We start from the raw sequence: 14,572 nt of genomic DNA, 5'->3' as shown, positions 1-14,572 counted from the left end.
TTGGTGATGAAAGTTTTTTTTTTTATTTCTCACAGTGCACAAATTTCAAATACAAATCAGCAGAGGGCAACCTGTTTCACAGTATAAAGACACATTCATAAATTGCTTGCTTAACATATAAAAGGCACACCATGTCTGTTTGTTCATAGTATAGGCAAAGCACATATCAATAAAAAAAGTTTACACAACCATTTGTTTCTCTGCAGTGGTGCACAGCAGTTGAGCCAAGTGGGCTCCAGAATATTTTTTCTTTATTGTTGTTGTCATATCAATCTTGGCAGCCTGTGTTTCAAGTGTACTGTCGACTGGCCTTGGACCTTGTATCTTGTGCAGGAAAAATGCCATGTATTCAGCCTGCTGTGTTGCTTAATCCTGGCCACTGACTCATAGCAGGAAGCCATATACAGTCACTGCTCAGTTTATGTATATGACCTTGAGTAATATGCTCGTATGCACGCAGAAACACTTCATATTATTTGTTGCATTTATATTTGAAAGAGTAGACTGTGTTGTGATAGACAGGAGGTACAGCAAATAAAAGGTGTTTAGAAATTCTGTCAGGATGTGTTAGGGGAGCTGACAGCTTGATGTCTTTTTTTTTTTTTTCATTTTGGGCCCTTCATTCACTGGTATGTCCAGATTTTTCCTGCAATCACATGTCATGCAAGCTCTATGTAGATTGGGTTTGACATGTTTCCCAGGAATAAGCATTATCAAAATTGAAAGCTTTTGGTATTCAAAGCAGTAAATGTTAGTTTCCGTAGTTGAGTACTAACTTCTGTCCTTGTTCAAAATTTGCAAAAGCCAAAATTGAAAGGCCATAAATTTTTAGTTTATCTTGGAGCATTACCTCATTATAGAAAATTTACATCAGCATCTTCAATGTCAAGCATATTGACAGCAGAGTCGTCTTTGTGCCTTGTGAACCAAAACATAAGCTCTTTGGGCACACAGACAAATGTTCAGATATAAGCAACACACTCTGCTCATTGCATGAGCTACAGTTATTGTCATAATCTTTATCTGTATGCCATGAGAAAAATAAACAATGCCCTGAAAATTGCCTGAACACCACATGCAAGTGATAGAGGCAGCAGAGTTTTGAAGCTATTCTAAAGAAGTTGTGTTTATTTCTTTTTGTTGTTTTCAGCTATGAAACAATGAACACCTGCTCTCCAAAACTAAGTGGCACTCTTTGCTATGTTCATTCACCCATGTTCTTTCCTTGGTGCTAAAACTAGCAGACCATGACACACTTATGTCATGCTCTGGATAAGCAGACTGGCTTATCTACAAGTGCAGCATAAGGGAGGCTACTTTGGTCCCTAAAAGAACATTCCAGAGATTGTTTTAATTTACAGCATCATGAGGACACATCTTCAATGGCGTAGCCTGTTATGCAAAGCGTTTCTGGTTAATCAGCAAATACATTATAAGGTCATGCATCTATAGCTTTATATGAGCAATTGACCACCCTTCCCTGGGTTCAAATAGTTACTTCAGCTCCTCTTGTTTCGTGGTCATTTCACTGACTGCCTGTAAAATTGGCTGACTAGAAAAGGTAGCATCGCTCACACTTTGTCTTGGATTCATGCTGTCATTTTATAGTCTTGTGCATTTACTGTGGCTCCTTTAGATTTTTGGAAAATCCATTCATACACTTGTAATCATCAAAATAAAATGTATTTACACTGTCTATATACAAAAAGTCATACATATTGTAATAAACAAAACTAGATGTATACACATGTATAAAAAGTGCCTTAAAACAACACACATTTTTGGATGTGCATAACATATCTGACGATGCAGAATAAACAAGATATCCCAAAAGCATGTAGCATAAAGGCCGAGCACTCTAGTAACAGCGTGAATGACATATCCGTATTTTAAAGCAGTAGTAGTTCATGCATTATTTTTTTGGACTTTTGCTGAAACATCTCTTATAGACATCGAAAGCTTCACAGGCATAATGCCCATGTCAACAATCTGAAATGTTACAACATGAAATACACCATTGGCAGCACTTTAATCTGGAAGATATACAAGGTCTTGTGTGGCAGCCAAACAGACAAGCTACACTGCACTGGGCATAGTAACATTTGTTTTGTGATTCTTGAAGAGGCTCGGAGCGGGTATTTGCGAGGCAAAAGCACAAGGCAAAAGCACAAAGAGGCACAGCAGCATTGTGAAATGGCATCATACAAGAGATGCATCAATTCTACTTTTACAAGCACCACAGTGGAATGCAAACACCATAAATATTTCCTAGCATGAGCATACTTGCGTGTGCATTGTATGGTTTTACAAATAAGCTAAGAATAAATTTAGAAGAAAGAGCCTACGTGTTACACAGTAGAACTTTTCTTACCAGAGATTCGTTGGTACTTTCTTCATATAAACATAGCCCCACGAATTCTGCGCAAAGCATAGGAGGCCATCTTAAGGCAGTTCACACCTACATTCTGAGATAAAGTCTCTAGTGTATAGATTACCTTGGAACTACATAATTGCAGGATTGATTTTTATCTTTGAAGTGGTACATTTGTTTTCACAAACTGTGCTAGAGTGCTCAAGTCTGGTTGTGAGGAGCAAGCTTCTGCCAGAATGTGTGAGCAGCAGTGTGCATTGTGAAACCTAGACAATTAAGGAGCACTGCAAACAATGTCAGGTGTATCATTGCAAGCCCCATCGCAAAGTCTCCGAGTGCAAGTGAATAGATAAACCCTCTGTGGTGGTGCATATTTTCGAAGCAAACAGCACTAACAAAGGAACTAGATGATGCAAGACAGTGTGCTTCTTGTTCTTATCAGATGTTTAGCGCAGTTTGCTTCCAAAACATATACAAGCTAGCTCACCTAGCTGCATTATTACTGATGGTGCATGATACAGCAGCAGTGCCACTCTAGCATGCATCACTGACAAAATTCTTTCAAGTACATTTATGGTTTGTGGCAAGCCTTTTAGTTCTAGTCATACCGAAAACTACTATATAATCACAGAGGCACTGCACTGAACCTCTTGATAACTGAGTTTTTACATTAATGGTTATGCTCACATGGGTGCATTAAGGTGAATCTCAAGGATTAATTTGTCTTTCTCTTTATGAAATGGCACATAGGTGCTTTCCATAACTGCATGGTGAGTGGTCCATGTTTAATATTGAATATGTAAAAATAAGTAACTTCTTTTTACAGGCTGTGTTTGAACAGCCAATCTCCATTACTCTGGTACAATTGAGCTTAAAGTAGATATATCAACTTCATCTAGTTTCACTGTTTTAAGCTAAAAGGTACTTTGCATTTTAAAGGGCCCCTCACCAGGTCTGGCCATTTTGAGCTGACAAGCGCAGAGGATACATTTCATGATAACGATCATGTCTGCAAAGTATTACATCGCTACACACCACGGAAAGATGTGAAATTTCAAACCTAACGCCATGTTTCCTTCTCCTCGCGGCCACCGCGCTCCAAGCCGGAGGATGACGTACTCGCATCCCTGCGCCTACGTACTCGAGTCCGCAGTGTGATGTCGCTTGTGGTGACATATGACTTCGAGAATTATTCAAGGCACCATCTGTTATTTGTGTGATCTGTTGCTTGAATTGACGAATTGAAGTTTAGAGAAATAAACACTCAAACGGAATGTCTGCATGTTTTTTTGCTTTACTTCAAACCAAAGCAAGAGAGATGTACTTCCGCTTCATCTGTTTGTTCCCACGGTCGTGCGGTCACGTGTGTAGGTACAGAAACTACGCCATTTTCTACCGGGCTCCAGCGCGTGATCATGCTCTGCAATCTGCTTGTTCTGCCTCAGTATTCGTGTAGCACTGAATTATACCGCTAGTCATGTTTATTTGTGCACAGCGTGCAAAATCATGCGCTGCACGAACGAGACAACAGCTCGCGTGCGATGCCATCAGCAGAAATGCGTAGCGCCGGAAAAAAAAAAACTGAGGAGAAAAAAAAATGAAGGCAGGGCCTGTGACGTATGCATTACGCGATCCTCAAGGTCTGGTATGGGAGAACGCAAGGAAGAAATTTTGCTTGCGGAGGCTAGATGGGGCAAGTGGAGAGAGAGTGTCTTGCTTGGCAGTGGAGCCTGCCTGCTGAAATCATGGGTTCGCGGCACTGAAATATTTCTATCTCGGCTATTAATGAGCCGATTTGACAAATTTTTGCGGCAGAACACTCCCTAGAAGACACATAACAACTGCCAGCCTATAACCAAAATTTGCTATGGGGCCTGGTGAGGGGCCCTTCAAACGACAACTTGGCCTCCAAAAATTGCCACGAAGTTCCACTGTCACTCCCTTGCATTCATCTTCAAAAAGTATCATTACCAGGTTGGTTAGCACGTCTGTACCAGCAGCAGTATTTGGTTTGAAATTACACAGTCATTCACCCCGACTGCTTCTTGCTATAAATGGCCATGTGCACTCAATATAGCACTTTTTGCAGTTTCTTCTGCACAGAACAATAGCGTCACATACTTAAAAAAAGCAGTATTGATTACCAAAATACAGGGAAAGACATCACATCAATATGTAGACATAAAAGGATAAAAAAATGGCTGAATGAAATAAATAATGCAAATGGCACACAGTCCTTATATCACACTGGAAACAACGCACCTGGAACGTCTTGTAGCACAAAAGTGCATTGCAACAGGAATTTTCAGCCACAGCTCTTGATGGCGCAATCTTGAAGCAAAGGCATACTGAGACAAAGGATATGAATTATCGCAAGTGATTCATGTATTTAAACTACTTCATTGAAAATGTTGCACAAACATTTGACTGAAATTGATAGATAAAAGGCAAAGCTTCATACTAAATTATTTATAGTGAATTTACAGGGGTGTCTGTCAAGCCATATGCCTGTGTCATACTGGCACAAGTTACAAGTCTTATTTCCCAGACCTTCTGCTGAAATGGTACCTGTGATGCAAAGGCTAGTGAGTATTTCATGGACACACAGTGAAGATAATCTGCCAATTATATTAGCGGAGATAAAGACTGAAATTTTCACTCTCCTGTGTAGAGGGCAGGCATATTATCAATGTGTGCATTGCTTAGTGGCAGTCTTCGTTGAGGTAGCCATTTTAAGAAACAGACGTGCATTGCTCAAAACTTGTTCAAGTGCTTTTGCTTCAAGAACAGAGTGGGCAAACGTAGGCTGATCACAAGTAACGAGCATGCAAAAATGCATTGAGTCTATGATACCACTATTGTAAGGTGCTGGTTGTAGTTGGTGCTATTGTAGCACCTTTTACATCTACTTGTAAAAATTTTGGCAAACATTTGGAGATCTTTATCAGCGCACACATACTATAATACAGTCGACTCTCGTTAATTCGACCTCGGTTCATTCGAACGCATTGAAAACTCGCATCATGAAACAGTACATTGCTATGGTAGAAAAACTTGCTTACTTTGAACACAAAAGCATGCTGCTTTGGATAATTCAACCCTTACTGGCATCTCTTCATGCGCCACAGTGGTTACTATTGCTTAAAAACACAATAAATTTAGCATACAGCACTACTGCTTCCCGAGGGGTGAAGCTGTTTTACTTTAGTTTTCCTTTCAGTTAAAAAGTGAGGCAGCTTAGGAATATGCTGGCGCTCGGTGCTGCGTGTAGGTTAACTCCAGCTTCAAAAGTAACAAGCTGAAAGACATTATATGCTACCTCAAGTAATAATAAATATTTGAATACATTCATTTCACCACTATTAGTAAATCTGGCTTTTCAGATTATTCGACCAAATCTTGCAGTCTCACAGGTGTCAAATTAGCTGGAGTCGGCTGTAGCAGGATGTTTTTTTTCTTAGCTGGTGCAATAGTACCAATTAAACTGAGTTTGAGCACTGCATGATAACTGAACATGGACAGTCAACAGAAGTACAAAAAGTAGTTTCCTTCACCCACTGCATCAAGGCGCCCTCCAGAACTGATGGCTATTCCACTGCATGGTTGCTTCTCACCATGACTGCAGCCAGCACCTTCACCGGAACAATACCGGCACACTACCCTCATTGTGCACCATATCAGCAGGGCATCCATACTTAAATGTGGACCCTTATAACTAGTGGCCATGATCAAGATCTTTGCCCAACGGCCAGTGTGAGGGCTGTGATGAGTATAAGAAGTGGGGTTGAGGCCAGTGTAACTAGCGCAGTGCTGCTCAGTGCACTGTGCTCATCTGCATAGGAGGCCTTTGCCACAGGGCAGCCAAACCACTCGCCAACATGTTTCGTCCTGTTGTAAACATGCATGCGTCGATCGTTGAACCGCCAGAACTTCTGTCCCTTGAAGAAGTACGTCTGGCCTGCATGGACATAGGAGAACAATTGTATATGTGCACAAAATAAAAAAATAAGAAGGAAAGCAGAGCTGCGATTACTTTTGCGACCATAAATGGCAGTGCAATCAGTTTTAGTAAAAGACTAAGCCAACCGTCCTCTGCACTAACAAATGAAGAAATTGATTACCTTTCGCATTCATGCGGCCCCCTGTCTTCAAGGCATGTGTCTATGCACATGCAAACATGTTTCTTTTGCCTTACATATGTGTTGTTTAGTTGCTCTAGCTTTTTTATGCCATGTTTCTGTTGCTTTTCGGTCAGGTGATCCATGTGAAAGGTTTTAGATCATGTGTTTTTTTTCCTATAAACTTCAGTTGACACACTGAAGAATCTTTTCTTCTATTCGTGCTCGGCTTTGGCGCTGTTTCATCATGTTACATTAAGATGACATGAGGTCTAAGTGTGTCATTCACTAAGGCAAAGGATGTAGTGTCACCTCTTTTTCTGGCATGGACTTTTTAGAGCGCAGCTCTCAGGCGCCCATTCCTGCAGCGAGCGTCAGCGTCGTAGCTCGGTGTAACCGAGCGAAGGAACCAAACGAAAACCGCGAAATGAAAACACGTAGAGAGCTGCGCTCATTTTTCGCATTAGGGAGTGTCGTAACAGTCGGTGAACTTTTTCTTTATTGTACACAAAAGCTTTCGAGCATGGTAGAGCTAGCTCTGATGGATTTGAATAGCCTTGACACTCAAAAGCGTAGAGAAAGCACACCTGGAAGCATTGTTAGAAAGTGCTCACCGTCGGTGTTCTGGAAGGCGGCATCGACGCTGTTCGGCACGCCTCGCCACATCCGCATGTGCCGGGGATAGTCGAACTCGACACTGCGGTCAAACTCGTCGTAGCGCCAGTACTGGTCACCACTGAAGAAGTACGTCTTCCCGTTGTGGCCCCACACCATGGCGGCGTCCACGTGCGTCAGGCTTGCCGGCAAGCCTAGGTTGGTCAATGGCCGTGGGTAGCCAGGCAAGGGACGGTTGCTGCTGAACAGCCAGTACTGGTTACCTGTAGGCATGACCAAGTGCATGTTCAGATAACTAGAACAATGAAGCGACTGCTGCCTCGTGTAATGGCTTTGAACAGTGCAAACGCTCATCACATGAAATGTTTGGATTGTAAGGTGACCAGACGTCCCGCTTTTACCGAACTGGTCCCGCTGTCCCACAGCCTTCGTGTGGGACGGTGTTTCGTCCTGCTTTGGCCTCTCCAGACCCCGAGCTGTCCCAAAATGGCTGCCCTGTGGTTCACTAGGGCTGTTTTTTTTTTACCTATACTGGCTGCACGAGTGTAGCTAATGTAGAAAAACGTAATTTTTTTTTATTAATGTAGGAAAATGTTGTTCCACCAACATACACGAGCCATTTTTATAGCATTAGTGTAGCATAAAAAAAGATGAAAAGAACACCCTTTACACCGCAATTTCAATTAATGTAGTTTTATTCTTATTTATTTATTTTATTTATGAATACTGGTCACCCGAGGGTCGTTACAGGGCGGGTAGTAAACACAAATACATATAAATACATAAATAAGAGGCATTGCTTTAGCCGAACATAACATAATAGCAATCACAAGCAGATCTGAATGTACAAATAGGAATATAGCGCATAATATGCTACAGAACAAATCACAAGTGATGCCAATGAGAAGGCAAAAGAGAGAGAGAAAAAAAAAAGGAAGATAGAAGGTAGCCAAGCATTCACATGCATAGTGCTCAGAAAATAATCGAAAGCAAGAAAAAGTTAGCAGACGACCAATGGCGTAGTGGGGGCGCAAGTCGCAAACCATCGGACTTTCCCTCTCCCCTAAAGTTAGTTGGGACACAAGGGTGTCCCAGCTAACTTAAGCCAGAGTTTAAAAATATGCAAATGCCATGCAGCTGGATTAAACAAAAGTAATGTTGTTTGCCATCGCTTGGAGATACTGAAACTATATATTCTTTTTCATTCCACCTAATTAAATAAGTAGCCTTACTTAATTAATCAACTTCTCAAATATTTTAATTAGATGGAAAGTGTCAATGAGAAAATTGTAGAGCAACATGAAAAACTCCCGATACAGCTTTCTGTTGCTCAATACGTGCTACATAAACGTGTTTTTCCGAGCGTGAAAGAAGCCCGCAAACGCACGAGAAATTGCCGCGCGACTGGCCGTTCGAGGCACATTGCGTGTATTCGCGGACTTTAGACTTCGAGCGACAATAAATGCAAAAACTACAGTGTACTAGAATAGTGTAGCAAAAACGAAAGACAGGAGGGGACGCCATCTTGGAAGTTCCCGCTCTAGGTGATAATGACGTCATAGATCTTGGCAGCCCTGCTCGGGACTGTTTAACAGATAATCCATATGCAAGGATAACGTTACCGCACGCAAAAGGTCCATTAGCTCGAAAAATATTTGAAATCCGCGGCGTCACATGAAAGTGGTCAACTACAGACTGCTATCAACCAATCTCGTGGAACAGCGAATAGGTGACGCTGGAATTCGATGAAGCAACAGGAAGGCGGTACGCAGATGGATGAGCCCTATTTTTTAAAATTTAGTAGCAACGCCTCGTGACGCCATGTCAAACTGGTGGCAATATCTGGCCGAGGCTATAGCTTACAGAAAATGTCTGCGCAAGGAAAGCCCAAACACAGGAACTCGAAAGGTGACGCAGAATTCGTGACATCATTTGCGCCGACGTTTCAAACGGAGCCATATGCCCGCTGCTAAGCTGCTTAAATATCAGCGGTGACAATCATCTCGAAGAATATGGCATCCTTCCGTAATCCGATGCAAGCTTAATTCTGATGCCACTGTACAATTGTGCGAGTTGTACTATATACAACGGTTAATTTTTTTTTCGCGCAACTTTCATGAAATATATTTGAAGTGCAGATGTTCACAAAGAATACTTTGCCCTTAAGTATCACACGAACAAAGTTGAAAACGGGAAAGAAATCTCATGCTTTAGCGCGAGATTCTATTGTGTACAGAACAAAGCGATGCGTCCGGTGACAAATACTGAAATGTTTTTTAAAGTAAGCTTCGCTGCACAATGTGTACTATCGCAGTGAAGCAAGCTTGCCTACATGGAACAAAGTTTTAAAATTTGTAACCTTATGGGTTCTAACCTTATGGTTATGAGTAACCTTATGGGTTCTAACTAGACATCTTGTAAGCCCGTGAAAGCGATCGGTGGGTATGACCTGTTTTGTTGGAGGCCCGCTAAGATCAACGGCACTCAGTGGGCGCCAGTTTCTCAAACTCCAACTCCTCAGGACAGCTGACCGACAAGATTGATTGATTGATTGATTGATTGATTGATTGATTGATTGATTGATTGATTGATTGATTGATACTAACGCTTTAAAGCATACGCTCACTACGAAAGACACCGTGTAGTGGAGGGCTCATGATAAATTTTGACCACGTTGGTCTAATGTGCGTGAAAATCGTGGCACACGAGCATATTTGCTCGTGTGCCACGATTCTGAGGCTCCTGAAATCGAAATCGCGACTCGTGTACGGCAGCAGAACGTCATAACCACTGCGCCAGCTAGTGGGTTAGTGTGCCGTGTAGTGTGGAAGTGCAGTCAAAAGCGGCGCACTGGGAGATGCGAGAACTTACTTAAATTATGGGGTTTTACGTGCGAAAACAGCCATCTGACTATGAGGGAAACTACGGATTCATTTTGACCACCTGGGGTTCTTTAACGTGTACCTAAATCTAAGTACACAGGTGTTCTTGCATTTCGCCCTCATCGAAATGCGGCCGCCGTGGCTGGGATTTCATCTCACGACCTCGTGCTTAGCCGAGAACTTGGTCTGCGAGCGAGTGTTTCGAGTATAGGTCTGCCAAGCGACAATTTCAATCAGAATGAAGCTGAGTTGTTTAAAGTCGTTTAAGCCAAATACCGGCTACCTGAAGTGAGTCGCTTAATGTAATCGATCAGAAACGGCCAATAAAAGAAATGGCGCCCAATAATGACAATATGCGCATTTGTACTATGTACATTTACGCCCCGAGATTTTTATAAGGTTGCTTTTCTTTTAAATCTTTTAAGTCTTGACTGTTTTCAACCTCGCATAACATAACCCATAAAACAGTGTAGTGATGCATAATATGACTTAAGAACTGCGTATTCTACACATATGCGAACACGTACACATCCGTATAGTTGCACAGGCAACAAGTTTCTGCGATTCTGGCCGACGTGGAGCAGCCGCAGAAACCGATCCTGCAGTGGAGTGTAAACTCCGCTGTGCCTCGTTCGTTTCGACGTGCCAGCAAAAGCACCCGTTCGTAGCTTATGGCGGACGCAGCTGCAAACCATGGAGGAAGGAAACTGCTGCAAACGGACGCTCGACGTCAGAGCACGTGATCTTGCGCGATAGCGGCGGCGGTGCATATATCGCTGCATCGGCGGTTCGCTTCGGACAATCGCGCGGCACGTGAAACAGGCTCGCGGCGCACAGAGGCTGCAGTGTCAACCAACCTATGAAGAAGGCGATCTTTTGGTCGGGCCTCTCGTAGACCGCGTCGATCTTCTCGAGGCTAGCGGGTAGGTCGTACCAGAAGAGACTGATCTCCACGGGGTAGCCGGGTTTGAGACCCTGGTCGTTGATACGCCAGAAGTACTGCAACAGGCCAACACAACACAATGTTCCCTCAGAAAGGGCACGGCATGCGTAAACGACACGAAGCTCATGACAGAGTGGTATGTATCTATACAGCCGAAGGCCGTCACCCAATTAGTTGGAAAGGCGGCGCGTACAGTTTAGAACACGGGTCCGCTAAGCTGGTTCAAAACGTGAGCAACAGGGGCAAGGTTACTTTTGCGGGTGTGATCTTTTGAAGGCGCAGTGCCTGTTCGTGTTTTTCTCACACGAACAGAATTTACCATATAAGGACAGAGGAAAGGAACCTACGCACAAATAACTGTGCACGTGACCGGAGAACGTGCTTACGCTTCAGAGATGCTTCACTATGCTTTGAAGTACAAAAATATACGTTAACGCAGTAGCGTTAAGGGCCCTGCATCGCAGAGAATTCGGTGTCGGCGGACTTGTCTGCCAGCGAAGCATTTTCGTATATATTTATATGTATATCACACGCCTTGCTATATCACATGGGGTATATGCGAGTCATATTGACACACCATCCTATCGCTAAAGTTGCTCATACCTTGTCTTACATTCATGACAAATTTAATACTCGGAATTTTGAGAATGAGAGCCCTCGAAGAAATGTCATGAAACAAAACTCCGACAGCGCACGCCTTTTACGTTAAATCATCTCATACTTAGATATTAAAAGTGCGAAACAATAACAGAAAGCTGAAAATGATGCAATTTCATTGGCGCGGCTGTGCACTACCTCCGGGATCGGCCCACGCAAGATGCCGCGTTTCTGTAGATACCAGAAAGCTCGCCTTCGCGCGCAGCGTTCGCCGCCAGTGTTTCACGGTAAACATTACGGTTATAACGTAAGCTGCAGTTGCCGGGAAGCATGAGAAGCAGTCAGGGGTCTCTGAATGCTATCGCGTTCCACTCGTAAAGGCAAAGCTTAAGCGTCCTCCAAGTATTTTAAGCATGAGAAGAACATTTCATGGTAACTTCGTGGCTTCTTATGCAAACAAAACAAATAATTAGAGACCGACGGCAGAGCAATTGAAACAACGAGTGCAATGCATAAAGAAGGCGTACGTTTTACTCGGTTCGAACTCGGGTGCACGGCTGTCCCAAGGACATTGGTCGTCGATTACGCCACTAGTTCCAAACGAGCCGGGCTCGCTTCTTAAACAGAGCGAGGCGCGCGCACCCACCTTTCCTTTGAAGACGAACAGCTCGCGTCGGATGACGGCGATGGCGTCGATGGAAGTGCTGCAGCCGTCGGGTTTCCCGTCGTCCACCGGCGTCTGCGGCGGGGACTGGGGCGGCCTGGGCGCTGGCTGCCGGGGGGGCTGCCTGTCCCGGGGCTCTCCGCCTGCGACCGGCTGTCGTCCGTGCGGCCCCCGTCCCGCGGGAGACGGCGTCGTCGTCCGCGGGATGATGGGCTGCATGGACGCCCACTTGGTCGGGTACTTGGCGCCTGCGATCCGAGACGCGTCACAGAATGCGTCAATACGTGTTGCTGGGCTCGAATTGGCTCGTACGGTGGTAAACGGGCGAAAACGCGTGAGGAGAAACGACCCTCCGGCTGTTTCGATCTTCACACGGTTTCGCGTTTCTCTTTTTCTTTTTTTTTCACCGTGAGATGTCGCAAGTATGGGGGATGACGTCGAGGATAGAGAAGACACGTATACGCTTCAATTGGGCAACGTTTAGGATGAATTTCCCGCGCGTCGTCGTCGCGTCAGTTCCACACCTCATGATCCAAGCGGTTGAAACGGTAGCTGGCTAGACCGTTATTGCATATCGTGTGCGGTTTACGCAGAGCGGAATAGGCGCGATGACACCATGCCGGAGATGCGCGTGAGATGCGTTGACTTCCCTCTTGAGAAGGATGAACTGTCCCTAACAGAAGTATTAATGGAGAAAGAAAGAAGGAATGAGAAACAAAGGAACAAATGTGATGACCTTCGCACAAACTGAATTATAGGTAGCAAGCAAAAGCAATTAATAAAGTGACGAGAAGAGGATATTTAAATGGCTCATCAATCAATCGTTGCAGCGATGCGGTAAATTGTGTCGAGTGAAAGAGCTAACAAAGAGGCGATGAAACACAAGACAGCTTGTGCACGCCTTGAGTATATGTGTGGTCTGTACGTGGCAGCCTCGTGTTGCCTATATTCGTATTTATTTATTTATTTATTTATTTATTTATTTATTTATTTATTTATTTATTTATTTATTTATTTATTTATTTATAAATATGTGCCTATGTTTCCGGCGCAGCTTGTTTCAGCATAATATACCAACGTGACTTAGCGTAAGCGTTACGAGTATCGCGCCGTGTACCACGTTTCTCGCTTCCTCTTCGCCGCCGCACAACCAATTTCCGGAGGCGCGTATACGTGTTTGTGGAAATAAGGCGAAATGAGTGGAGAAGCGAAGCCTTCCTCCGGTTTCAATGCGTGCAACGTGACGGCTCGCCACAAAGTCTGTACGGTGTGCTCTACAGAGAACGTCCCAGACACGCTCGCCGAACTAGATGAGCGGAGAGAAGAATCGGGAGCTTCCTCCGCGTCTGCAACCTCGTCACTGGGACGCTGATTACTTTCTCCACTGCTTGGTCAAATTTCCGGCCGGGTGGTCGGGGCCCCTTGTAGGTACTCTTCCCCTTTCGCCTCGCAAATGAATTTCTGCTTCCCATGCGAGTCCCAGTGGGTGAGAGGTGCTTTTATGGCCGGCTTTGTCTCCGTAAAGGCACAGTATACGACGATGAAGACGCTCAGCCATGGCAGGGCAGGAGACAGCGTAATAGAAATAATTATTTTATAACGAGAGAAACGCAAAATACCAAAGGAAAGACGCCAAGAAACAAGAATAGTATGCAGCCTGGCAGGTGAATTAAGCTGAACAAACAAAAAATATTGAAAGAGGCACACTAATCAGTAAAAGTAAATCTCCTTTATTAGCTTGAAATGTAGGAATTTTGTCCACTTAAAGGGCCCGAAGGAAAAAAAAGAAAAAGCAATGAGCTTACAAAACATTATCGATACAAATACATAACGAAATATCAAAACACTGTAGAAAGAAGGCCTTGAAGCTCGGTGAAAGGCAGCACGCACGCACGCACGCACTCACGCACGCACACACACGCGCACACACACACACACACACACACACACACACAGAGAGAGAGAGAGAGAGAGAGAGAGAGGGGGGGTCAGAAGAGTACAAGAACAGCACAAGCATAAATTGGTCATGGATATACAAAGAAAAATTAATATCGCGCATGAATTACCTTTCCCGCGTATCATTGATTAAGACATTGCTCAAGGGGGAAAACATATACAGTTCTGAAAGCCAGTCGCTATCTCCTTGTCAGTGTAGACTGCCAACGTATTCAGCGGATACTCAATTTTCGTTCGTATGTTCGGCCGTTCTGGGGGAAGAAACGTTTTCAAAACTAGCGAGGCTGAGTCCTTGATTTCTTTAGAATGCAGTGTGGTCCTCCTCTACTTATAAACAATGCACTAAATCCGAGTAGACGCTCTCACTATACGTGACGTCACGGCAATCTGATACGGCAACATCAATGGCGTCACCCCAAGTCTTCC

The 14,572-nt window shown here is 44.0% G+C and overlaps 1 protein-coding gene across 2 annotated transcripts in view; it reads right to left on the bottom strand.

Moving 5' to 3' along the window:
• Window positions 1-14,572, bottom strand: part of LOC135898491 (matrix metalloproteinase-2-like) — a 273,911-nt gene continuing 259,339 nt past the window's right edge. For both annotated transcript variants that reach the window (XM_065427434.1, XM_065427435.2), the window contains exons 5-8: window positions 12,173-12,438; window positions 10,844-10,985; window positions 7,104-7,367; window positions 1-6,329 (exon numbers count right to left, since the gene is read on the bottom strand). In XM_065427434.1, coding sequence (XP_065283506.1) covers window positions 6,100-6,329; window positions 7,104-7,367; window positions 10,844-10,985; window positions 12,173-12,438 — 902 coding nt within the window. In that variant the 3' untranslated portion in view covers window positions 1-6,099. The remainder of the gene's footprint in view (window positions 6,330-7,103; window positions 7,368-10,843; window positions 10,986-12,172; window positions 12,439-14,572) is intronic.

This window comes from Dermacentor albipictus, chromosome 2 (assembly GCF_038994185.2).
Source record: "Dermacentor albipictus isolate Rhodes 1998 colony chromosome 2, USDA_Dalb.pri_finalv2, whole genome shotgun sequence".
NCBI lineage: Eukaryota > Metazoa > Arthropoda > Arachnida > Ixodida > Ixodidae > Dermacentor > Dermacentor albipictus.
Note: the sequence above shows the minus strand (reverse complement) of the source record. Positions and strands in the feature narration are given on the sequence as shown.